The 27,486-nt window shown below is 44.6% G+C and overlaps 1 protein-coding gene across 1 annotated transcript in view; it reads right to left on the bottom strand.

Moving 5' to 3' along the window:
- Positions 1-27,486, bottom strand: part of XRCC5 (X-ray repair cross complementing 5) — a 490,394-nt gene that overhangs the window by 264,509 nt on the left and 198,399 nt on the right. Inside the window, exon 13 of the mRNA XM_069227051.1 lies at positions 24,008-24,135. Within this exon, the coding sequence (XP_069083152.1) occupies positions 24,008-24,135 (128 nt within the window). The remainder of the gene's footprint in view (positions 1-24,007; positions 24,136-27,486) is intronic.

Raw genomic sequence — 27,486 nt, 5'->3', positions numbered from 1 at the left:
TTGTTGACGTGATGGCGCTAAATGCACCATACAATTTAATCAATCAAGGAATTTGTAAAGCGTACTACTCACCCGCGAGGGTCTCAAGGCGCTGAGGAAGAGGGAGGGGAGGATTTAATTCAAATCTTCAGTGTCCTTCAATTGTTTTGTTTTTAATTCTCTAGCTCGAAACGTGCTGCGTTACTTAAAATAACCTGCATTCGTTTGAAAACGTATTTCCGTTTTCATTTAGTTCATAATAACATTACACTTTGATTGAACTTCAGATTTGAACAGAAATGCTCAATTAAACCAGTAAAGCCACCAATGTAAATTGGCGGTAATTAATTTCCTTCACAAGTTCTTAAGTAGCTGAGTTACTAAGTCTGAAGTTCTTCTGTTAATAGACTGAAGCAGAATGCGAGTCAAGATGGCCACAGCAAGCCCCTGTGGATCGCTCCTACAGTATTAAGTACTGAGTCCCGCTTATAGCCGGAGTCGTGGTAGTCTCTTGTGCTTGGCCCGAGTACGTGAGAAGTGGTGAAACAGCGGCACTTCACACGAGCAGTCAGTAAGTGTTTCCTGGCTCGAGAGGGAAGAGAAATGAGCACAAAGCCAGCTACAACGGCGGAGAAAAAGACTTTGGTCTGGCCTTTGAGTCATTGGCACAACTATGCCCCATGGGATGTGAATATTAAAGCCATCATTTCCTGGAACTGTTTAAGGTCATGGTACATGCCACCCTGCACACAGCGAAGAGAGGTTATTTATAAAGAGACACATTAACACCCTATCCAGATAAAAGACTGTCAATGTGGTGCCCAGACAGTGGGGGTGGGGGTGGGGGGGGGGGGGGGGGGGTTAGGGGGGGTGGGGGGGAGGGGGGGGGGGGGGGGGGGGGGGGGGGAGAGTTAAGGAGCCTGGACATGTTGTTGCCCTGGACTGGATCATCAAAATATGCAGAGACTCTGGAGGTTTGATGCTAAAAGAGATACTCCTAAGTACAGACCATAGGAGGAAGCAGGTGATGGTGAGACGCATGCAGTCGCAGGAACAGCATTTTTTTCAACTGCATACACGTATGGCCATTTACGATGAATGAACCTGCACACATTTCTCAAAAATCAAACAAACACCCAAAATATACCCACTTATTTTGTAAAGTTGAACGCAAATTGGTCAAATGAGGAAGAAGTTGTATGTGGGTCCCAAACATGCGTTTTTGTTTGCGCTTCATATTGAAATGCCTGCAGGGATTTCTTGGTCAGTGAGAAGAAGCAAAGCCAGTGAGAGAGAAAGAAATATGTCAGAAACATATGGGTTTTAAGTTGTTTCTGGAAAGTCATCAAAAACATAGCAGGCATTGAGAGAGAGTATTTCAGAGGGAAGGCATAGTCGATGCGCATCATAGTTCGGAAAGTCATGGAAGAGGATTTAGAACCAGAAGGCGAAACTAACAAAGATGCCAGAGCTGCTCATGAATTGCTTGAAGGAAAAGACAGACTTAAAGGAGCTCCTCTTATCTCAGGACACCAGTGATGACAAGAGACTAGGGAAAGATGGTTGAGGCCACGCAAGATTTGGGTCGCCAATATTTGCATGGTCTAAAGCTTTGGAACAAGCAATTCTGGAAGGCCCAGTTGAAGGGCATTGCCATAACATGACATGAAGGGATTACCATCTGGATTTTCATTTGCTTGCCCTTAGGAAGGAAAAAAAATATCTTCCTAAGCATTTTAAGAAGAAAACAAGCTGACCCCATTTTCCAGAGGAGGGGGATGAGCATTGAAGAGTGCTCCTTGGCTCCTACCTATGGGGGAAGGATAAAAGGATGAGGTTTGGTTACAAGAATCAGAGGAGAGCCCACAGGAGCCCAGATAGTGGGAGACCACCTAAGACTAGACTCTCTGTAGTGTCTGAGGTAAGACTTAGTGACTTGGTCAAGCTGAATGAGAAGTCTGGTGTCCTCTGCAACGAAAGGAACCTATGTTATATATTGAGGGCTGCCAAAGAACACTGAAAAGCATAAGGGTTTGAGATGGTCTTCAGAATGACACAACTTTAACACTCTTAATCAGAATAGACTTGACTGAGCCCGGTGTATAGGCGTCAACATACATTTCACAGAACCGCCACATCCACCTGGTGTGGTCAAAGGTGGTGAAGGCAGCCCTTAGTTGTTTTCTCTACCTCTTAGCCTGGAGAGGAAGAATTGAGATAAGGTAGAAAATCCAAAGATTTGTCAGATATGAACGTGTTTTTCAAATCTTACTTAAGTATAAAAGAGACAAATGTGGAATAAACACAAATGTGCATATTTTGACGCAATAGGAGCTAATGACAGGGGTCCACGGGACAGCTTTAATGATAGTGTGAAAATCCCTAGTAATCTTGCCAATGCAAACTTTACAGACTGCCTTACGGTACTTGAATGTAAGTTCATCATAACAGGCACTCCAGGTGAAAAAAGTGAGCTTTTTAAAGTTATTGAGCTTTTGACGCAATTTGGCTTAAGGATCTGCATCATAATTATTGAGCACACACGTTCCACCTGCAAACAGGATGTTTTAATTGATGTTGCATCCAGGGAAAGCCAGAGTGCAGAGGTCAAAGCCCCTTGAATGTTAACTGTTAAAAAGATATGTACAGTTCCAAGGACATTCAAATGGGATTATTTTGTTATGTCTACTGTCAAAAAGTTAGACCAGGGTCTGTAAGAGGAGACTATAGCCAGCTGCATCAGTTGTATATGATATGAGAGGCCACAGATTTAGAATGGTGAAGGAGTTGATGGAGTCTAGTAAACAGTTCATCTCAGTGAGCTCAGAAAGTTCTGCCCAGATATTAAAGCCCTGAAACTCACACGAGTGAGACAGTGCCCCAAAAAATGAAGAGGGGAGGGAGTTCCAGGTTTTGGGGGCGAGGTAGGAGAAGGCCCTGCCTCCTGTGGTGGTTCGTTGGATGCAGGGGACTGTAGCTAGTGCGAGGTCGGCTGATCGGAGGTTGCGGGTGGGAGTGTGGAAGTTCACTCTTTCGTTGAGGTAGGTTGGGCCGGTGTTGTGGAGGGATTTGTGTGAGTGGATGAGGATCTTGAAAGTTATTCTCTTGTCCATGGGGAGCCAGAGAAGGGATTTGAGGTGTGGTGAGATTTGTTCGTGGCGGGGGAGGTCCAGGATGAGGCGTGCAGCTGTGTTCTGGATTCTCTGGAGTTTGCGTTTGAGTTTGAGTGTGGTGCCGGCGTAGAGGGCGTTACCGTAGTCTAGTCTGCTGCTGATGAGTGCATGGGTGACTGTCTTCCTGGTCTCTGAGGGAATCCATTTGAAGAATTTTTTCAGTGTGCGGAGTGTGTGGAAGCAGGAGGAGGTTACTGCATTGATTTGCTGTGTCATGGAGAGGGAGGGGTACAGGATGATGCCGAGGTTGCGTGCGTGGTTTGCGGGGGTGGGAGCGGGGCCTAAGGCGGTGGGCCACCAGGAGTTGTCCCATATGGTTTTGTTGGTGCAGAAGATGATGGTTTCGGTTTTGTTGGAGTTAAGCTTGAGGTGGTTTGTTGTCATCCAGTTGGCGGTGTCGAGGAGAGCAGCGTGTAGGTTGGTTTTGGCGGTGGTGGGGTTGCGGGTGATGGAGAGGATGAGTTGGGTGTCCTCTGCATAGGAGAGGATGGTGATTCCGTGTGGTCGGAGGATGTTGGCGAGGGGGGTCATGTAAATGTTGAAGAGTGTGGGGCTGAGGGAGGACCCTTGGGGGACTTCGCAGATGATTTTGGTAGCGGTGGAGTGGAAGGGTGGAAGGCGGACTCTTTGGGTCCGGTCGGTGAGGAAGGAGGTGAGCCAGTCTAAGGCTTTGTGACGAATTCCTGTGTTGTGGAGGCGTGTGCGGAGTGTGTGGTGACAGACAGTGTCCAAGGCTGCGGAGAGGTCTAGGAGGATGAGTGCGACGGTTTCGCCTTTGTCGACTCTGGTTCTGATGTCGTCAGTACATGCGATAAGGGCGGTTTCCGTGCTGTGGTTCTTGCGGAACCCGGATTGGGATGGGTCAAGTGTGTTGTTTGCCTCGAGAATGTGGATAGGCAGGCGTTGACTAGTTTCTCGGCGACTTGGCGGGGAAAGGGAGGAGGGAGATGGGGGCAGTAGTTGGAGAGGACCCCCGGGTCGGCTTTGTTTTTTTTTTTAGGAGAACGGTGATTTCTGCGTGCTCCCAGGGGTCTGCGTAGGTGGCGGAGTCGAATGAGGAGTTGATTATGTCGCGGAGTATGGGGGGCGATGGATGGGCTGGCTTTGTTGTAGATGCGATGAGGGCAGGGGTCAGAGGGGATCCGGAGTGGATGGAATTCATGGCTTTTTCGGTTTCTTCGTGTTTGGTAGGGGCCCAGGTGGTAAATGTGGTGGGGGGGTCATGAGCGGGGTTTGAGTTGGGCGAGTGAGGGTTGTGTGTGGTGGGTGTGTGTGGTATGAAGCTGTTGTGAATGTCCAGGATTTTGTGGTGGAAGTGGTTGGAGAGGGCGTCACATAGGGGCTGTGTGTGTGTGTGGGGTCTATGTCGCTGGCTTTGGGTTTGCATAGCTCTTTAATGATGGTGAAGAGTTCTTTGCGGTTTTGGGAGTTGTTGTCAAGGCGTGTCTTGTAGTGAGCTCTTTTGGTGGTGCGTATGAGTTGGTGGTGGGTGCGAATGGAAGTTTTGAGGGTGGAGAAGTTGGTTGTAGAGGGTTCTTGTCGCCAGATTTTCTCCGCTTGGCTTGCAGTTAAATTAATCTTGGAACTCCTGGAAATAAATCAGTCCCCTGGATAAGGTCTAACTTTTATGATTACACTTTTGATCCAGTTTCCCAAATATAGTTCACAGTGTAACCTTGAAAAAATAATTTACACACATACAGGCTCCCTACGAGAACTCTTTAAAATTTGATTAAATCACAAAATGTCTGACATCTTTACAACCCTAAATGGAGGCTTGCACTTAACCACTTAATAATTTATATTGTCTTTGTACACAGACATATTTATGACCTGCCTTGCTGTCCACAGTAGGCGATTCCATGCTTTTGGGGAATACTTTACAGGAACAGCCATAATATTCAGCTGCGTTGAGTGATGTAATGGCCTGTATGCACACGTCTCATTTCTTTGTACGGAGAGCATTAAGACGCAAGAAGACACCGGCTGCCACCTCTTCATTTATCTCTGTGCTGGCCTGGATTATGTATAGTGAATGTGCAGCCAGGACATGCACACACAGCACCTTTAATGGATAGCTTGGCAGCACATCTGCTTCCTCACTCCAATGGAACAGGGCCTCGTCTGCCCACTTGTGGAGAACATGTGAGGAAGCCAACAGGCAAGGGAAAGGAACAGATTATTTATATGGTGGGCATAATTGTAATCGATCGGCTCATTTTACTTTCACTGAATATGTGCTGGGGGGCCAGTAGGGGATCCCATTTAGCTTGGTTTGATCTGTCTCTGCTGCAGACACTAGGCCTAGCCACAAACATGGGGCAGCATTTTTATCACCACAGTGGGGAGTTGCTGGGTGGTAGGAATTATGTGGATTCCTGCAGGTTCCTGAAGTGTCGATCACAGAAACTAAGGAACATGCATGATTGCAGGTAAAGTTTGAGGTTTGCAGGGCTTTGTGGGTAAAATAAACCTCATAGGATTCACGCAAGCCACACCATCCTGAATTCACCCAGGTGTCTAGTTTTAAAAAATTTGGAGGTTTTCTGGGTTTCCCTTGGTGCCGGCTGAGTTAGGGCCCAAAATCCACAGCTACCCACTTTGCAAGAGTGGGAAAATGTGATTGCTTGCAGGGCTGTTTCCTGTCTTGGGCTCTAGGCCTACCCACACAAGTGAGGTACTGTTTTTAATTGGAAGACTTAGAGGAATGCTGGGTAAGTTTGCGGCTCCCTACAGATTCCAGAACTTTCTATTACAGAAATGGGAGGAAAATGTGTTTTTTGTCAAAGTTTGAGGTTTGCAAGGTATTCTGGGAAAAAACTACCTGGTGAGAGCCACAAAGGATACTCCATCCTGGATTCCTCTAGTTTTAAAAAATGTACAGGTTTGCTATGTATCCCTAGGTGCCAGCTGAACTAGGACCTAAAATCCACAGCTACCACACTGCAAAAATAATGATCAGTTTTGAGTGGAAAAATATGATGTATCCATGTTGTGTTTGGGCCGTCTCCTGTCTTGGGCACTAGGTCTACCCTCACATGTGAGGTACCATTTTTACCAGAAGACTTAGGAGAACGCTGGGTGGAAGGAAGTATGTTGCCCCCCACATATTCCAGAACTTTCGATCACAGAAATGTGAGGAATGTTTGTATTTTTTATTCATAGCTTGAGGTTTTTGGGGAGTCACCCCATCCTGCCTAGTTTTCAAAGGTGTACATATTTGCTAGGTTTCCCTACATGCTAGCTCAGCTAAGGTCCAAAGTCCACAGCCACCCACTTTGCAAAAAAAAAAAAAAAAAAGGTCAGTTTTGAATGGAAAAATGTGATGTATCAATGTTGCGTTTTTGGGCATTTCCTGTCACAAGCATGAGGGCTATCCACACATGAGGTACCATTTTTATCAAAAGACATTTGGGAGCATAGAATAGTTGGATATTTGTTATTACCATTACAATCTTGCTGCATATAAGCCTTCCAAATGTTAGCCAGTGTGTAAATTAGAAGACATTTTGAAAAATACCCTCTAAATCATATTCCTACGCGTACCCACAAATTCAGAGATGTACAAATAATCACTGTTCCTAAATTCCATATCTTGTGCCCATTTCAGAAATACATGCGTTACAATGATACCTATTTTTCACTCTACATTTTTCACCACATAAATTGGTCTATATTCAGTAAACAATGAAAAATGATTTTACGGTGCAGGTCAGTTGTTGGCTCTGGGTACCCCGGGTCCACTTAGTTTCTTTGGGAAAACCTTGAGATATCTACACATTCGACCCCTTGCTGAATTCTGAATTTTGCCAATTTTTCAGAAATATATAGTTTTTACATTGGCTTCCACCACAAACTGGCAGTAGGTTAAAAGCACGAAAAATAGGAAAATTGTTGAAGGCCCAACAGCTAACGGGTTACTGTCAAGGTGTGTTACCAATTCCTTTGCACTTTTAAAGGTACAAAAAGACTTCAAATAAAACCACAAACACTTTTAAATCTTTCAAGACATTTGAGAGGAGTTGGCAGTCAGCTTTCTGATGTTTATGAATCAAATACAAACATGATCAGGTTCTGTATAAGTTTGCCCAAATCTAATTCCTATGATGTCTATGCTCCATCTTACTTGAGAAAAGGGATCAATTGAGCTTTCACCTAAGAGAGGCCAGGTGACAACAGTGCTGCACTTTCCCTCTGGATTCTTAATGCTCAAGGCGGCTGCTTGTTAACTTCTAGAAAAGTCTGCAAATGCATGCAATTTAAGAAGGAATGCAAAATAATCCTCCAAGGGAACATTTTTAAACTAAATGACAAACTCCCACTTTTTCTGCAAGCAGGGAATTTACGAGCTCTGATAAACAAAATGGCAACTACGCTTGCAAAAAAGGGGGGTAAGAATAAATGGAAGGAACCACTATTAAGGGTTACCTCTAGTGTCTCAAAATAATTGAAATAGACAACTCACCCACTTGTAGTGGCATGCTTCATTATTGGTGTCTATCCAAACCGTTAGGATGATACCACCAAGGCGGAGTCAACCAGAATTGGGAGTTCTTCAATAAAGTATCTTACTGGATAGAAACAGGGTTCCAGAATAAAGGAAACTGTTAAAGAAAACCTCCTGGTATAGCCTTAGGAGTTCCTTTTATTTGAGAGTTCCATGGGTATAGATAACAAAAATAAATCTGTTTTTTAAGGGAATTAGTGTCCCCCAAAAACTTTTATTGCGCCAACATGTTTCGGCCCTCGCCAAGAGCCCATCCGGGTCTGGGGCCTTCCTCAGGGCTGTCAAACTGTCACTGCCTGTGCACGCATGTACTCCATGCATTATAGTGAGGCCTATTGGTCTCACCTGAACTATTAGAAAGCAACTGACTGCAATAACCCTCTAAGGTATGACAGTTTTTATCGAAAAGCACTGAAGGACAATCTACCAGTAGAACAGTTTCTGAGACTACACAGTAACTGTACAGACAGAAGTGATTATGACAAACACGCTAAATTTCTATCGAACAAACTAAAGGCAAAACTGTATCTAGACCATTTAATCAAAGAAACCAGAAAGAGAGCTTGCAATTATTCCAGGGATCTATTACTACAAACCTTTGAAAAACAAAAAAATGAGCACATGATGTGTGTCACCACTTTTGGCACACATTCTAGTCAGATAAAAAGAGATTTATTTAGAGAAATTAGAGGATTCTAAATGTGGAACCACTAGATTTTGAAAAACCTCTATTTGCATATAAAAAAGGTAAGTCTTTAAGGGATCATAGTCCACGCAAAAGCAAAGAAACCGAGCACCCAGAACCCCAGATCCAACGATACACACATTATGTAAACTCCCCCTGGTTGTAGGCCATTTCCCATACAGTCACTGCGATGTGTGTTCATGCACAAAACCAGCACAGGGACTGGATCTTGGCCTAAGAACACCATGGGTCCTCAAACGCCACACAAATTGCGATAGTACCAACTGTGTATGTATACTGATCTGCCCCTGTGGTCTAAAATATACATGTATGACAACGAGGAAAATCAGAATACTTAGCAATGAACAGAGGAGTACTTTCAGGTGCAAAAGGAAAGTCACTGAACTTACGTGCTATTTTGTGACCACAGGCCATTCCGAAAATGACTTCACATGATATTTTACTGAGAAACTACAAATTGCTACAGAACAACAACTTTTTAAAGATGAACAGAGATGGATTTACAGATTGTCAAGTCTGAGTACAGGTCTTAATGATGAAATCCCCTGGACCCAGCTAACTGGAAGAGGATTTCTGTAGTACAAGGACTTTCCAGGTGTCTCTTTACAAACTGTCAAGTATGAGTACAAGTCTTAACTAAGAAAACTCCCGGACACAACGAACTGCAAAAAGATGTCTATAGTGCAAGCTCTTACCATGTGCACCTGTCTTATGTACCTTTCAAATCAAGCTCTTCCCATGAATCTTTCATATCTGCCTCTAACATACACGTCAGTGCAGTACTCTAATTAAACTCTGATATTGGAGTACTTCTCATGATCCATTTTAATTCAGACGAATACCATGATAAGATGAACGAATGTCCTGAGTGAATCCTGAATTGAGTTCCCTCCCAATAGGTATAGTGATTTCATTACCACATACTATAAGTGCCTCTGCCACTTTTGTTGATTAGCCCACGGTATCCAATTAGTTTCTACAAGGTAGTACCCCTTTGTGCAACAATTTGAACATGAACATCTAAAAATCATTTAAAATAATGGCAAGAAGTTTTGATACTCATGCCCAAACATCACAGCGTTGCATAAGATTCAACACGTAAGGCGTAGCACTTTTAAAGTCATAAGCACTATTGGGTGGATGCTTCACGCAAAATATTACAATGAAGTCCATATAGAATATGAACACTTCAGAAAGTCTGATTATAAAGAATTAAATTCAAAGGAATAGACAACGCTGCGGCATCAAAAGCGCCTGACTGCATTTGGTAATAACTCCACTGGACTACATTTCCCATGAATCACTGCGGGGGTCGTAGTGACATGCATGTCACCCGCCGCACAACCAGCCGCCTGCGGCCTCTTAACCCCTTGGGTGCCGCAGGTGCTCTGGTCTCGTCCCAGGCACACAGTTCTCGTGTGCCTGGGACGAGACCAGCTCGTCCTGCACCCGGCCCACGGGGGGAATGGTCGCCTACCCCCCTCCCCCCCCAAAGTGACGTCTGATGAGGTCAGCTCGCGATTTGCGCACTGACATCATCAGACGTCACCTCGGATCGCGCCGGACGCATGCTTCCAGTGCGATCCCGAAAGAGAAATGCTTTTGCATTTCTCTTCCAACCGGGAGGTGGGGCGGGAGAGACAAGAAATTAAAGGAAAGACCTTTCCTTTCCTTTCCTTTCTTGTCTCTTACAGCATTTCTGCTGCCTGATCGCAATGCGATCGGTCAGCAGAAATGCCCACTAGACACCGGGGGATTGTGTTTTTTTTTTTTTTTTAAGGGAATATCAATAAAGGGACCGGGCCCTTGGGCAAGGGTCGCTCCCTAGGGGGGGCATATTATTTTTAGACCATTTCTGCCCCCCATGGGGGCAGATCAGCCTAATATAATTAGGCCTATCTGCCCCCTGGATGGGAGGGGTGACAGAAAACCCCTAGACACTAGGGATAATATGGAAAATGTCACTTACCCAGTGTACATCTGTTCGTGGCATTAGTCGCTGCAGATTCACATGCTGTGCACAGTCCGCCATCTGGTGTTGGGCTCGGAGTGTTACAAGTTGTTTTTCTTCGAAGAAGTCTTTTCGAGTCACGAGACCGAGGGACTCCTCCCATTTCGATTCCATTGCGCCTGGGCGTCGACTCCATCTTAGATTGTTTTCCCCGCAGAGGGTGAGGTAGGAGTTGTGTATGTTAGTAATAGTGCCCATGCAATGGAATGAATACGTATGTACATAATAAAGGTTAAAGTAATATGTTCACAAATGTACAAATGTTCAAGATCTACTTCTAAACGGCTACAGGCTCCCAAGGAGGCGGGTGGGCGCATGTGAATCTGCAGCGACTAATGCCACGAACAGATGTACACTGGGTAAGTGACATTTTCAGTTCGATGGCATGTGTAGCTGCAGATACACATGCTGTGCATAGACTAGTAAGCAGTTATCTCCCCAAAAGCGGTGGTTCAGCCTGTAGGAGTGGAAGTAGTTTGAAATAAAGTTCTTAGTACAGCTTGACCTACTGTGGCTTGTTGTGCAGATAACACGTCTACACAGTAGTGCTTAGTAAATGTATGAGGCGAAGACCATGTTGCTGCCTTACATATTTCGTTCATTGGAATATTTCCTAGAAAGGCCATGGTAGCACCTTTCTTTCTGGTTGAGTGTGCCTTTGGTGTAATAGGCAGCTCTCTCTTTGCTTTAAGATAGCAGGTTTGAATACACTTAACTATCCACCTAGCAATGCCTTGTTTTTAAATTGGTTTTCCTGTATGAGGTTTTTGAAAGGCAATAAATAGTTGTTTTGATTTTCTAATTAGTTTTGTTCTGTCAATGTAGTACATTAGTGCTCTTTTGATGTCTAATGTATGTAGTGCTCTTTCAGCTACAGAATTTGGCTGTGGGAAGAACACTGGTAATTCTACTGTTTGATTTAAGTGGAACGGTGAGATAATCTTTGGTAAACATTTTGGATTTGTCCTTAGAACTATTTTATTTTTATGTATTTGAATAAATGGTTCTTGTATGGTAAATGCTTGAATCTCACTCACTCTTCTTAGAGATGTGATGGCAATCAAAAATGCAACTTTCCACGTTAAGTATTGCATCTCACAAGAATGCATGGGCTCGAAAGGTGGACCCATGAGTCTTGTTAAGACAATGTTGAGGTTCCATGAAGGAACAGGTGGTGTTCTTGGTGGTATAATTCTCTTTAGGCCTTCCATAAACGCTTTAATGACTGGTATTCTAAATAGTGAAGTTGAATGAGCAATTTGCAGGTAAGCTGATATTGCGGTGAGATGTATCTTTATGGAAGAGAAAGCTAAATTTGATTTTTGCAAATGTAGTAAATATCCCACTATATCTTTTGGAGATGCGTGTAATGGCTGAATTTGATTATTATGGCAGTAATACACAAATCCTTTCCACTTATTTGCATAGCAGTGTCTAGTGGTAGGTTTCCTAGCTTGTCTTATGACCTCCATACATTCTTGTTTGAGGTCTAAGTGTCCGAATTCTAGGATTTCAGGAGCCAAATTGCTAGATTCAAAGATGCTGGATTTGGATGTCTGATCTGTTGTTTGTGTTGTGTTAACAGATCTGGTCTGTTGGGTAGTTTGACATGAGGTACTACTGAAAGGTCTAGTTGTGTTGTGTACCAAGGTTGCCTTGCCCATGTTGGTGCTATTAGTATGAGTTTGAGTTTGTTTTGACTCAACCTGTTTACTAGATATGGAAGGAGAGGGGGAAAAGCGTACGCAAATATCCCTGACCAGTTCATCCATAGAGCATTGCCTTGGGATTGATCTTGTGGGTACAAGGATGCGAAGTTTTGGCATTTTGAGTTTTCCTTTGTTGCAAATAGATCTGTTTGAGGTGTTCCCCAAATTTGAAAGTAATTGTTTAGTATTTGGGGGTGAATTTCCCATTCGTGGGTTTGTTGGTGATCTCGAGAGAGATTGTCTGCCAACTGGTTCTGAATCCCTGGAATAAATTGTGCTATTAGGCGAATGTGGTTGTGAATCGCCCAATGCCATATTTTTTGTGTTAGGAGGCACAACTGTGTCGAGTGTGTCCCTCCTTGTTTGTTTAGATAATACATTGTTGTCATGTTGTCTGTTTTGACAAGAATGTATTTTTGGGTTATTATGGGTTGAAATGCTTTCAGCGCTAGAAATACTGCCAGTAGTTCTAAGTGATTTATGTGAAACTGCCTCTGATGTATGTCCCATTGTCCATGGATGCTGTGTTGATTGAGGTGTGCTCCCCACCCTGTCATGGAAGCATCCGTCGTTATGACGTATTGTGGCACTGGGTCTTGGAAAGGCCGCCCTCGGTTTAAATTTGTACTGTTCCACCATAGAAGCGAGATGTATGTTTGGCGGTCTATCAACACCAGATCTAGAAGTTGACCCTGTGCTTGTGACCATTGTGATGCTAGGCACTGTTGTAAGGGCCGCATGTGCAATCTTGCGTTTGGGACAATGGCTATGCATGAAGACATCATGCCCAGGAGTTTCATTACCATTTTGACTTGTATCTTTTGTGTTGGATACATGGCCTGTATTACCTTGTGAAATGTTTGAACCCTTTGTGGACTTGGAGTGGCAATCCCTTTTGCTGTGTTGATTGTCACTCCTAAGTATTGCTGTGTTTGACACGGCAAAAGGTGTGATTTCGCGTAGTTGATGGAGAAACCTAGCCTGTGAAGGGTCTGTATGACATATTTTGTGTGCTGTGAACACTGTCTTAGCGTGTTGGTTTTGATTAACCAGTCGTCTAAGTACGGGAACACATGTATTTGCTGCCTTCTGATATGTGCAGCTACTACTGCCAGGCATTTTGTAAAAACTCTTGGCGCAGTTGTTATTCCGAATGGCAGCACTTTGAATTGGTAATGTATTCCTTGGAATAAGAACCTTAGGTATTTCCTGTGTGAAGGATGTATTGGTATATGGAAATACGCATCTTTTAGGTCTAGTGTTGTCATGTAGTCTTGCTGTTTGAGCAGTGGGATTACGTCTTGTAACGTGACCATGTGAAAGTGGTCTGATTTGATGTAGGTATTTAGTGTTCTGAGATCTAGTATTGGTCTCAGAGTTTTGTCCTTTTTGGGTATTAGAAAGTACAGTGAGTAAACTCCTGTGTTTTTTTGTAGATTTGGTACTAATTCTATTGCGTCCTTTTGTAGCAATGCTTGAACTTCTAGTCCTAGAAGATCTATATGTTGTTTTGACATATTGTGTGTTTTCGGTGGGACGTTTGGAGGGAATTGGAGAAATTCTATGCAATAACCATGCTGGATAATTGCTAAGACCCAAGTGTCTGTTGTTATTTCCTCCCAAAGTTTGTAAAATTGGCTTAGTCTTCCCCCCCACAGGTGTTATGTGATGGGGTTGTGTGACTTGTGAGTCACTGTTTATTTTGAGGAGTTTTGGGGCCTTGGAATTTTCCTCGATTTCTTGGGAATTGGCCCCCTCTATATTGCCCCCGAAAACCTCCCCTCTGATATTGACCCTGATAAGTAGGCCTTGTTTGTGAGGTTGTGGTTTCTGTGGGTTGACCTCGAAATTCTCCCCGAAAAGGTGTTTTCCGAAATGTGCCTCTGCTCTGCAGGGAGTAGAGTGCGCCCATGGCTTTGGCTGTATCAGTGTCTTTTTTGAGTTTCTCAATGGCAGTGTCTACCTCCGGCCCAAACAATTGCTGTTCATTAAATGGCATATTGAGCACATCTTGTTGGATTTCCGGCTTGAACCCTGAAGTGCGCAGCCATGCGTGCCTTCGTATTGTGATTGCAGTGTTTATTGTCCTTGCAGCTGTATCTGCTGCATCCATGGAAGACCGTATCTGATTATTTGAGATACTTTGTCCCTCTTCCACCACCTGTTGCGCTCTTTTTTGGAACTCCTTGGGTAAATGTTCGATGAAATGTTGCATTTCATCCCAATGAGCTCTGTCGTATCTTGCCAAAAGTGCTTGTGAATTGGCAATACGCCATTGATTTGCTGCTTGTGCTGCAACCCTTTTTCCCGCAGCATCAAATTTGCGGCTCTCCTTGTCTGGAGGTGGTGCGTCCCCTGAGGTATGAGAGTTGGCTCTCTTACGAGCTGCCCCGACAACTACTGAGTCTGGTGTTAGTTGTGTTTTAATATAGATTGGATCTGTTGGCGGTGGCTTGTACTTTTTCTCCACCCTTGGAGTTATGGCTCTGCCTTTAACTGGATCCTGAAATATTTGTTTTGAATGTCTTAGCATTCCTGGGAGCATGGGAAGGCTTTGGTACTGGCTATGGGTGGAGGATAGGGTGTTAAAGAGAAAGTCATCCTCAATTGGTTCAGAATGTAAGGTGACGTTGTGAAATTCGGCTGCCCTTGCGACCACCTGTGTGTAGGATGTACTGTCCTCAGGTGGTGAGGGTTTTGTAGGATAGGAGTCTGGGCTGTTGTCAGACATTGGAGCATCGTAAAGGTCCCATGCATCGGGATCATCCTGACTCATTGTGGTATGAGCTGGTGAGTGCATCAGTGGTGGAGTTGTTGCTGGTGATGCATGTGTTGATGGTGGTGGGGAAGGTGGTGGGGTTGTTTTCTTTGCCACCTTTGCCTGTGGTTGCTTGTCCCCTTGTTGAAAGGCAAGTTTCCTTTTTATCCTGATTGGGGGAAGAGTGGTTATCTTCCCTGTGTCCTCATGAATATGAAGCCTTCTTTGCGTGTAGTCAGGCTCTACAGCTTGAAGCTCCTCTCCAAATCTATGTAATTGGGAGGTTAATCCTTGTTCCTCTGTATAGGAACTAGTTTTCGGCTCCGAGGCTGGATGTTTCGGAACCGAAACCTTTTCGGAAGTCTTTTTAGGCTCCGAAGAAACCTTCTTTGTTTTCGGCATGGTGTCTCGGTGCCGAAATTCTTCGGTGCTGCTGTCTCTGTGCCGAAGTTTCTCGGAGCCGCTGTCTCGGCTCCAAGGTTGCTGTGTGGCGGTATCTCGACCGGAGTCGGATGACTTTGACACCAGCATGCCCTTTTTCGGTGCCTTGGATCGGTCACCTAGTTTTCGGATTAAGCCATGGCCTGTTGGCGGTGGCGTCCCCTGGGCTTTTGTGGACTTCTCGTGAGTCTTGATTTTCGACGTCTTACTCACGGTTTTGGTTGTTTCTTCGGCGTCGAGTTCTTCAGAATCCGACTCGTGGATGGAGAAAGCTTCTTCTTCGTCCTCGAAACGTTCTTGACCTGTCGGCGTGGACGGCATTTGTAGTCTCCTGGCTCTTCGGTCTCTCAGCGTCTTCCTCGACCGAAACGCTCGACAGGCTTCACAAGTATCCTCCTTGTGCTCGGGGGACAAGCACAAGTTACAGACCAGATGCTGATCCGTATACGGATACTTGTTATGGCATTTTGGGCAGAAGCAGAATGGGGTCCGTTCCATCAGCCTTGAAGTCGCACGTGGCCGGGCCGACCAGGCCCCGACGGGGGATCGAAAAAACCCCGAAGGGCCACCGGAGCTCTTCAAAATTCGGTGTCGATTTGTTCTAACTAACCCGATACCGAACGCAAACAATACAGACGATTTTTTCCGAGATTCTAACTAACTTTCCGACCCGAAACACGGAGCGAAAAGGAACACGTCCGAACCCGATGGCGGAAAAAAACCAATCTAAGATGGAGTCGACGCCCATGCGCAATGGAATCGAAATGGGAGGAGTCCCTCGGTCTCGTGACTCGAAAAGACTTCTTCGAAGAAAAACAACTTGTAACACTCCGAGCCCAACACAAGATGGCGGACAGTGCACAGCATGTGTATCTGCAGCTACACATGCCATCGAACATATATATATATATATTTTTTTATGTGTAGGGAGCGACCCCTTAGGAGGCAGAAACCACTAGACACTAGGGATTTTTTTTATTTTTTATATATATACTTACGCATAAGGGGAGCAGCCCCTTGGGCAAGGGCCGCTCCCTGGGGGCGCAAAATATTTTTGGGCCATTTCTGCCCCCTCTGGTGGCAGAAAACCCTTAGGCACCAGGGATTTTTGGAAGGCACATCTGCCCCCAGAGGGGGCAGAAATCTCACCAGAGACCAGGGAAGATTTATTTTCAAAATAAGAGTGTGGGGGTATGGCCAAACCCCCACTCCAAATAAATGGGGCCAAAGTTGTTCTGCCCACCAGTGGGCAGATGGAGCAATTAACACCCGATCCACACCCCGGGGGGCAGAAAGTCTACTAGATGCCATGGAATAAAATAAAAAAAAAAAAACAATAGTGGGGTGGTGGCCACCAACCAGTGTGGGCCTAGTAATGCCCCCACCCCAACTGAAGGGGGTAACAGTTTTTCAGCTCTCCCCCACACACTAAAACATCTTATCCCACGGCAAGCAAGAGGACATTTGATTATTTTGGGTTTTGGTTTTACATTTGGCCATGAGAGCTTGGCTAACTCTCAAAATCGTCCCACTTGGAATGGTGAGGGCTGCACTTTTTGGACTGTGGGACGCTGCCATGTAGAAAAGTCCACAAGACCTAGACACATCTGAAAACTAACATCTGGGTAAGAAAACATTGGGGGATCCATGCAAGTCATACCTCCCTGGACTCCCCTGGGTGTCTAGTTTTCAGAAATGTCTGGGTTTGGTATGTTTCCCTAGATGGTTGCTGAGCCCAGGAACAAAAACACAGGTGTACCCCCGCAAAAACAGGTAGTTTTGCATTTGATCATTTTGATGTGTCCACGTTGTGTTTTGGGGCATTTCCTGTCGCGGGTGCTAGGCCTACCCACCCAAGTGAGGTACTATTTTTATCAGGAGACTTGGTGGAACGCTGGGTGGAAGGACATCTGTGGCTCCTCTCAGATTCCAGAACTTTCTGTCACTGAAATGAGAGGAAAAGGTGTTTTTTTGGCCAAATTTTGAGGTTTGCAAAGGATTCTGGGTAACAGAACCTGGTCAGAGCCCCACAAGTCACCCCATCTTGGATTACCCTAGGTGTCTAGTTTTAAAAAAATGCGCAGGTTTGGTAGGTTTCCCTAAGTGCCAGTTGAGCTAGAGGCCAAAATCTAAAGCTAGGCACTTTGCCAAAAACATGTCAGATTTCAATGTAAAAATATGATGTGTTCATGTTGTGTTTCCTGTCGCGAACATTAGGCCTACCCACGCAAGTGAGGTACCATTTTTATCAGGAGACTTGGGGGAACACAGAATAGCAAAACAAGTGTTATTGACCCTTGTCTTTCTCTACTTTTTTTCCTTCCAAATGTAAGACAGTGTGTAAAAAAAATATGTCTATTTGAAAAATGCCCTATAATTCACATGCTAGCATGGGCACCCCGGAATTCAGAGATGTGCAAATAACCACTGCTTCTCAACACCTTATTTTGTGGCCATTTTGGAAATATAAAGGTTTTCTTGATGCCTATTATTCACTCTTTATATTTCAGCAGATGAATTGCTGTATACCCAGAATAGAATGAAAACCCACCGCAAGGTCCAGCTCATTTATTGTCTCTGGGTACATAGGGTTCTTGATGAACCTACAAGCCCTATATATCCACGCAATCAGAAGAGTCCAGCAGATGTAACAGTATATTGCTTTCAAAAATCTGACATCGCAGGAAAAAGGTACAGAGTAAAACGTGGAAAAAAATGGCTGTTTTTTTACCTCAATTTCAATTTTCTTTTTATTTCAGCTGTTATTTTCAGTAGATAACCCTTGTAGGATCTACACAAATTACCCCTTGTCGAATTCAGAATGTTGTCTACTTTTCAGAAATGTTTAGCTGTCTGGGATCCAGCATTGGTTTCACAGCCATTTCTGTCACTAACTGGAAGGAGGCTGAAAGCACAAAAATCGTAAAAATGGGGTATGTCCCAGTAAAATGCCAGAAATTGTGTTGAAATATTGGGTTTTCTGATTCAAGTCTGCCTGTTCCTGAAAGCTGGGAAGATGGTGATTTTAGCATCACAAACCCTTTGTTGATGCCATTTTCAGGGAAAAAAACCACAAGCCTTCTTCTGCAGCCCTTTTTTCCCATTTGTTTTTTTAAAAAACTAACTTTTCGCTGTATTTTGGCTAATTTCTTGGTCTCCTTCAGGGGAACCCACAAACTCTGGGTACCTCTAGAATCCCTAGGATGTTGGGAAAAAAAGGCACAAATTCGGCGTGGGTAGCTTATGTGGACAAAAAGTTATGAAGGCCTAAGCGCAAACTGCCCCAAATAGCCAAAAAACGGTCTGGCACCTGAGGGGGAAAGGCCTGGCAGCCAAGAGGTTAAACAGCCTCGGAGATGTCAGAGGCTGTTCCTAGGCAGTCTGGAGCTGATACTCCAGGTATGAAACTCGGTGACCGAACCTTGACAAAGTAAGTCCGTTTTCAGCATATGGAGGCACCACTTCTGGGTTCACGAGAGTCACAACCTGACTCAATTCACTTTACAACTCTGGTAACAATGGAATACCTTCATTTGGCTGGAGCTTTCAAAAGGGTCATCTAGTGTTTATTAACACAGGCAGTTGTTTCCATTCAACCAGATCACCATGGGACTTTGGCGGGAGCTGTGGCTACAGTTTCCTGGGTTACCAAAGTTTTATATGTGCACCATGTGAGAACAGGTGACTTCAGTATTAATTGAGAATGGAAGTTAGGGTTATCATATTGCAACCCTGAATTATAAATTTCTCAAACTTCGGCGGGGCCTTGACCTTTCCATCCAGTCAAGAAAAAGCAATATACACTGACAATACACTTAATCTGTCAAAAACGTGAACTTATTATACTATATCACTAAACCCAAATGGAGATTCCATTTGGGTTTAGTGATAAAGGTAGTCACTTTGACTAAATCAGTTGTTCCCAACCTTTTGACTTCTGTGGACCCCCACTCTATCAATACTGGAGCCCGAGGACCCCCACTGAATCATTATTGTAATCCGGGGACCCCTCCACTGAGTCATTACTGAAAGCTGGGGACCCAATCTGCTAATATTATATACATTTCTAAGCAGTCGCAGACCCCCTGAGGAGGCTTCACAGACCCCCAGGGGTCCCCGGACCACAGGTTGAGAACCACTGGACTAAATGATAAACTTGCACGGACCTTAGTGAGAGCTTTCAACATTGCCTCCTGGAATTTTAGAAAATGTTTTCTCAGGGCCCTACCAACATGGCATTGAATTTTAGAATATGAATACATGCAATATTTTGCTGTTATGTCCATGGTATAAAGACAACCTTCCCTGAGGATTAGTCTGTTCCTCAATTGCAGGCTCTCTAATTTTATGTCCTTTGTTCCTTCTACCATCTCAGATTTGAGGGACTGGAACTGCTCCTGGAAGTTAGTTGTGATACTATGCTAGACAAACCAGAGGCAGCTTTGCAGATCTTCATTAGTGAGGAATTGGACCTCTTTTTATCTACTTGTCACCCTCATGAGAAGTTTTAGTAAGAAATCATATTTTGTTATTTATCCGGACAGGCTTTTACATTCAACATTTGGAGACTGCAGATTTTTATTAGAATATTCACATATTAAAAACATATACACATAGTAAGATTATTGAACAAAGAACATTAAAATGGTCATGGAACTCCATGTTAATAAATCAATCATTTACACTGTGTAAAGAGAAGCTATTATTAACCATACTGGTATATAGCAAGTAGCCAGGGACCAACACCTCTCAAGTAAGCCATCCCCCGCAACACAGGCTTGCCACCACAAACTACCATGCGCATAGATGGTGTAAGCACACCCAGATGGTCAGGTTTAACGCTCCATTACCATGTGCTTCATTTCCGCACGTAATTCTTCCTAGTATTTAACTCTAGGATTAGCAAGGTATGGCAACGAAGTTACAATTGCGTTTTACTTTAAAAAAAATATAAAGTATTCTTCCTGCCTTGAAGTCCGTGAAAAAAAGGATTCTCTGGCGAACACTATGCTCACAGTACGCAATAACATTTACGTCAATCTCAGGTTCACCAACACAAGGCGCCTCCAGTCGTGTTCCCTTTACAATTTTTTGTTTTGAGCTGGACCGACTGCAAACCCCTTCATCAGCTTACAATATCTGTTTATTTCCTCTATATGACCTTCCTCTCCTCTATCTGCAAATTATTATCTGTCACTGAAAACACATCCTAGCATGTATAGCCCCGATTCCTCCCGGCACTGCACAGTGTCTCTATTTATGTTTCAGGTTTATGATGTTCTAAATGGCACAGTCCTGAAAATCATTAAGAATTTCAGGCTCTCCCTTAAGACCTTTCCTCTGCTAATTAGTTGCATACCATGAAACCTCTATTCAAAGCTCACATATGTCTTCAATAGTTCTCTTGTGTCAAGAACACTCTCTATAGCTAGAAGACAGATGTTGTTAAGCTTATCGTAAAAAAAAGAAATAAATACAAATAAATATTCTAGAGCTCTCCCCTTGGGCTTTAAACAATTTTAGAGCCAATTCACCTTTACCTTATTGGCCAAGTTCCTCCACAGTTACTTGGAACAACATTCCTTTCAATCGGTTTTCGCCCTGGAAAAAGTATGAAGCTAGTCGTGGTATCTGTACTTGATGACTCGTGGAGACAGGTGGATTCTGGTGGTGTCAGGGCGCAGGTCCTTTTAGACATACCTCCTGTCTTCAACTCCATCAACCACGCCATCATCACCACCAGAATCACCAATACAGTCATCAAAAGAGCAGTGCTTAACTGGCTAATTTCCTTTTGAACAAATATGTGCCCCATGTAGGTGTAAAACCAAAGCTCTCAGTTGTGGTGTCCCTCAAGTGCCGATACTCTCACCCTGTTATTTAAAATCTATATGCATCCTGTGGCCGGTGGAGTAACAAACTCCCCCACGGTGCGCTCCAGGGGGCCGCCTCAGCACAGTACACTGAATACGGGTGGCAGGCCACTGGCCTGAGAGCTCCTGACAGAGTGGAGAGGTTGGGGGTCCTCCATGTTCTTTGCATGGGGACCCCCTCAAGCTTTGTTACAATATTGCTTGTGGCCCAGTTAATCGTTGTGGGGGCAGATTTCCCATGTATGCCAATGAAACGTGATCTTTTTATGATCACGTACCATGCAGTCATCCTCCACTTTGGCAGATGGTTTATGTTTCACTGGTGCTGGGAGATTGAGAGGTTCAAGATCTGTTAGAGACCTTCAATGACCTTCTGTTATGGCACCGCCTTCTACTCTTGTTTCTTCAGTCTGTAGATTGGGCATTTACTTTGATTCAAATGTATCCTGTGTACTGAGGTAGTAAAGTAATTAACTCCTGTTTTTTTATTTGAAATGCTGAGCTCCATCTTTCCTTTCTTTGAAACGCATTTTCATAGTCCTGTGATTAATACTCGTTTAATTATGAATGGACTATGGCAATGCTATTTATCCAGCTTCTCCTGAAAATATCTTAGCCGCCTTCAGTTGGTGCAGGATACAGTCGCCAGCTCATTAGCTGCACCCCTAAAGCAGTCCATCTTTTCCCCTAGTCTACGACAGCGACACTGGCTGCCTTTACGATCCAGAGTTAATGGCCACAAAAATGTCCATTCTGGTTCTTCTCCAGCTTTTTCTGGCCACTACATTTAAGTGGCACAAGTTTGTAAGCTCTTTTAAGATTTGCTCAGCTATTTCTATTATCTATTTCAAGAGCAACAACATGGAATTATCCTCCTCTTTCTGCACAGTGAAACTTTATTGCTCCACTAATGGAAACTAGTAAAACCCATCTATTCAATTTATAAGTTAGGTGTCCTGTTGAGATTATCTGGGTATTCAGCACCATGAAACTTTACTGAACTAAAGGAAACCTACAGGTGAAACAGAACCTTGTTCTTTGGGCAGGGTTGCAGATGCCAAACTCTAGCGTGTTGCTTTAAAAAAGTAATGGTGCTCCTTCCATTTGTGGCCCAGAACTGTGGGTAACAAATCGCAGGTAGGCAATGCTTCCCAGAGCCAGCCTACTCCCCTCTAATTTGGGTTTCTGCGTACAGCACTTCCTAGCAGCATACTGAAGATATCCTGATATGACACGTGCAACGACAAAGATCTCTGGACAACGGTTTGGTACAAAGTCACTTATACAAGCCTGAACCTAGCAATGTCTTATGCTTGAAGGGAGGGGATCTGTAATCCTTAAGGCAGTGGGCATGAAGCATACCTGGGCCAGAAAGACAGGGATGGAGGGGTGGGGGTGCTTTGGATGCCTCCCTAGAGTCTATGGGTGCATTTTAATAGTGAGTGCTGCATAGATGGAATATTTAAGATATACTTGTTACAAAGGTGTTCTGAACGAAATGTGAACTGAAAGTGCGAATGTGGTTTTTTTTGTTGTACTTTTTTTGTGAGTTCGCTGCCCAAATCGACCTTTTCAAAAGACAGACTGTAGAATCGTATCTTTCAACCAAAGTGATGTCTACCGTACAATCTGCCATTTTGTATATTGTTTTTAAAAGCTTTGTTTTGCAGGTCCGGAGGGGGGGGGGAGGGCTTTCAAACCTCCCCTTGTGTATGTCTTTGAAACCTCTGCACCTCGGACAGATAGGTTAGGCGACATCTACTTAAGAAGTACATCACATGCTTCTAAATTTTAAAAATTGTTCTGGCAGACCCAGATGAAGACAGAAGAATGGTAGAAGTGTTTTTGATGCGGATGGATAGCAACTACTTGAGTCTGAATGACTCAAAACCACCACTTATGCTGATTATTTCTGATGCACTGCACGATAAAGTTAGGAAGATATATCTATGATTCTTACTTGATGAAACACTGAAAGCAACAAGGTGAAGAACGTGGGAGGCACACCAGATTCACAGCTCATAACTAACCCATAGCTTGTAACTAAAGGTTATGATCAAGTCATCTACTTAATCTCGAGCACTATTACCGTTTGGAACTACCTGAATAGGATTCAACCTTTTGTGTTCCACAAGAGTGTAGGCACAGATGTCATGATGATAGAAGGAGCAAGACTGGATTAACAGACTATCCTTCATGTGAGGATATGCTAAACTAATGTGGAGGAAATGCAGATCTTGCAAAACTCTTGAGTTGCACTACTAGCAGAGCAGTAACAAATAGTAACTGTGAAGCTCTTTTCACCAGTCGTAAATCGTGACACATCAACATTGGCAGTAAGGGATAGAATAAGATTTAAGATGTTGAGCCTGGTACTTAGGTTTTCACATCCTTCAATTTAAATTCTTTGCTGATGTATGTGCTCTAGCAGCAAGATGTGTCTGCAAGGCTCAAAAAATGACTAGTAAATAGTGGCAGGACCAAAGAAAATTCATTGTTTGGCAGCAAACCAAAACAAAACCAACTGAATAAATCAATAAAAAGGGATAGGAGACTACAATTAATTTCAGAATCTTCCACAAAAGCAGCCGGAGGGGGCATTGCAGAAGTGAAAGCACAACATTAACGCAAATATCTAAACCAAACATCGCCGATAGACAGGCTACATTTTTCTACTGCAGGTTCTTCCTCAGATGAGACTGAGTGTAAAAGTGTGACAGTGTTACTGAAATTAAAGTCAAAATTCTATGTCAGATAGACATACGTGATACGACTCATTCACAACACAATACATAAATTACTCCAAACAGCACAGAATAGACAAACAAAAAGCAGCCATTCAAGCCTTACCTGAAACAACCTCTGGAATTGAGGGTTGGGGATTTTGCTAGGCTTGAATAGATCTTCAACAGATTCGCCATCATCTTCTACTAGGCTCATCGAATCAATCAGAGAGTCGACAGCAGAAAGCTGCTCCTCTATGGAACAAAACAGCAACACGCAGGAGTCTTTATTTGAGCCTCTGGCGAAGAATAGTTATCCTGTCTCACCAGATATTTAGTGACTTCAGGTCGTACAAGATTTATCCCTGCCACGGTCATCTTTCTTTTTTTGCCCCACCAGTCAAAATGAACAAGTTACTTACCCTTTGGAAACGCCTCATCTGGTAGAGAGACATCCCTTACATTAGAGTTGTCTCCAGGCATCAGACTGGATCTGGAGATTTCTTGTGAGAAGTACCTGTGTGTGCAGGTTGGTGGCTTCATTCGGTTCTGCATGGCGTCGCTCGTGCTGGAAGTGAGGTGCCAATATAGGTGCCACCTAGCGCACTGACGTCAGTTTCTTTTTGTGACTTTGCACCCCAGGAGAATGGAGCCATGAAGAACACTGATCATTGGTGTGGAAAACTACGGCACTTAAAGAGGAAAAACTCTGTCCCTAGAAATCTGCTTGCAGAGCAGGGAGGGTGGGTCAGTAAGGAATCTAAAGCTAGACAGTGTCTCTACCAGATAAGGGGTTACCAAAGGTAAGTATCATGTTCATCCGATAGAGAGTTCTAGCCGCAGATTCCGTACCTTAGAATAGGTACCCAAGAAATATCTCCCTGGAAGTGGGCCAGTGAAATAATTTCAAGCCAAACAGTCCTGTTGTCTGAACACCTGCACTAGCCTTCCCTTGATGGAGGGTAAAAAGGCTTTCAAGGCCAGTCGGATCACTCAGTGCTCCAAAAGGTTGAGTTGGAGTCCGAATTCTACCGGAGACCAGAGGCCTCTGATCTCCACCTCACCCAGATGACTGCCCCATCCCAGGAATGACGCATCTGACACTACTGTCAGATCTACTTGGGGAAGGCAGAGGAGTCTGCGGCTGACCCAATCAGGACTTGATAGCCACCATTGCAGATCCTTTGCAGTTCCCTCCAATATCTGGACCATAGCAGAGAGACTCCCCTGATGCACCCTTTGGAACTTCAGGTTCCACTGCAGAACCCACATATGCCAGCGGGCATGTGTCACAAGCAGGATGCAGGAGGCTATGAGGCCCAGCAACCTCAGAGTCAGTCTCACTGAAATACAGGATAGAGGCTGAAACATCAGTATCATAGCCTGAATATCCTGGACTCGCAGTTCAACGGGGTATACGTGAAACTGCACTATGCTCAGAACAGCTCTGATAAAATGGAACACATGAGATGGAGTCAGGAGTGACTCTGGAACACCTATAGTGAACTCCAGCGAGTGTAGGAGTTCCACCATAGTCTGGAGGTGAGCTTGCCTTCAACAGCCAGTTGTCGAGATGGGGAAAAATGGGCACCCTTGATCTCCATAGATGAGCTGCAACCGCCACAATCAATCAAAATAAATCAGCCAACTTGTAGAGCGCGACTTGTCACCCAGGAGGGTATCCAGGCATTGGCAGAGTCCAGGGTCTCAATCAAAGAGCCAGGTTTTCAGCATCCTATGGAACTAATGTAGAGTAGGGAGGGAGGAGGCCATCCCAGGCTTTGGCTGAGTGGTGTGAGGAGCGTCCTCCTGCTCTGCTGTGCTGTATGCGGAGGGTACTGACCAGGACGAGGGAGGCGGAGTTGAATTGTCTGCAGGATTTGTGAAATTTCAGGCGGTGGTTAATGTAGGAGGGTCCGTAGCCATGCAGGGCCTTTAACGCGTGGGTGAGGAGCATGATCTGGCATCTCTTCTGAACCAGGAGCCAGTGGAGTTTTTTGAGGTGGGAGGTGGACTGGGTGCGACAAGGGAGATCCAGGATGAGTCTTGCTGCAGTATTCTGGGTGGTCTGTAGTCTTTGAACTAGGTGGGCCTCGATTCCCACGTAGAGGGTGTTCCATAGTCCATTAACCTGGTGACAAGGGCTTGGGTGATGGTGCGTCTCGCGTTTTGCATGAGGATGACACTGCGTTGACTTGGGACCTCATGGTTAGTTTGCTGTACAGCATGATACTGAGGTTCCTGGTGTGCTCAGCTGGGGTTGGAGTGGGCCCCAGTTCTATGGGCCACCAGGAGGCATCCCAGGGGGAGCTGTAGCTGCCAAAGATCAAAACTTCTGCCTTGTCTGTGTTGAACTTGAGGCAGTTATCACTCATCCATTTGGCATGGCTGGTCATGTATTGGTGGAAGCTGGTGCCGGCGGCGGTGGAGTTTTCAGAAAGGAAGAAGATGAGTTACACGTCGTAGGCATAGAAGGGACATGTAGATGTTGAAGAGGGTGGGGCTGAGTGATGAGCCTTGAGGGACTCTGCAGACGATTGGTGTGGGTTCAGAGGTGTCAAAGGCTGCTGAGAGATAGGAGGAGGATCTGGGCGGCTTTCTCTTCTTTGTCGAGGAGGGCTTGGATGTAATCTGTGGCCGTGATCAGGGCAGTCTTGGTTCTGTGGTTGCTGCGAATATGGATTGGGAATCAGTCAAGAGGTGATTGAGTTCCAGGTAGATGGTGAGTAGTTGGTTGGTGGCATTTTTTATTACTGTAGCCTGGAAAGGGAGCATGGAGATAGGTCTGTAGTTGCTGTGTTTGGTGGGGTCCGCTGAAAGTTTCTTTAGCAGAGTTTTGAATGTGTGATTTCAGTCGTCTGGGAAGGTGTCAGAATCCAATGAGGTGTTGAGTAGGATGGAAAGTTTGAGGCCGATCCGGAATGCTTCTAGGTTTAAGACATACTGGGGGCATTAGTCAGATGGGGCCCCTGAGTGGATGGATTTCATGCCAAAGATGGTGTTCTGACTGCTGTGGTGGGTCCAGGTGGTTAGTCTTGTGTGGGAAGTGGTGTGTGTTGGGGGGGTGGGGGGGGTATGGGTGTGTGTGTGTGTGTGTGTTTGTGTGTATACATGCTGAAAAAGTCTACAGGCTCGAGTTGGAGATTGAAGTTTCTGTAGATTTTGTCAATTTTGTTGTGGAAGATATCTGTGAGGCTGAGAGAGAGAGAGATGTTGCTTGTTGCCATTGTGGGGTTGGTGAATTCCTTGACTCTGCAAAAGAGCTTCTTACTGTTGTTGGGGTTCGCTTCAATGCCACGGTTGTTTTCTTCTCATATAGTCAGTGGTGGTACAGGTTGAATGCAGATTTGTAGGAGGTTCTGTTGGCTGGGTCTTTGTTGGTACACCACCTTCTCTCGAGGTGCTAGCAGTGGCGCTTGGCTGTCCTGAGGTCCTCAGTGTACGAGCTGGCTTGCTTTGTGGATCTGCTGTGTTTCTTGTTGATGGTAGTGATGATGTCACATCAGTCATTGATGTTGGTTTGATGTTTTTGACATCCTGATTAATGTTGTTGTGGTGTATGGGAGGATTGAGGGTAAGGCTGTTGGTCCATTCGGTCTCTGAAGC

This window comes from Pleurodeles waltl, chromosome 3_2 (genome assembly GCF_031143425.1).
Source record: "Pleurodeles waltl isolate 20211129_DDA chromosome 3_2, aPleWal1.hap1.20221129, whole genome shotgun sequence".
Lineage (NCBI taxonomy): Eukaryota > Metazoa > Chordata > Amphibia > Caudata > Salamandridae > Pleurodeles > Pleurodeles waltl.
This window is presented reverse-complemented; position numbering and strand designations above follow the sequence as displayed.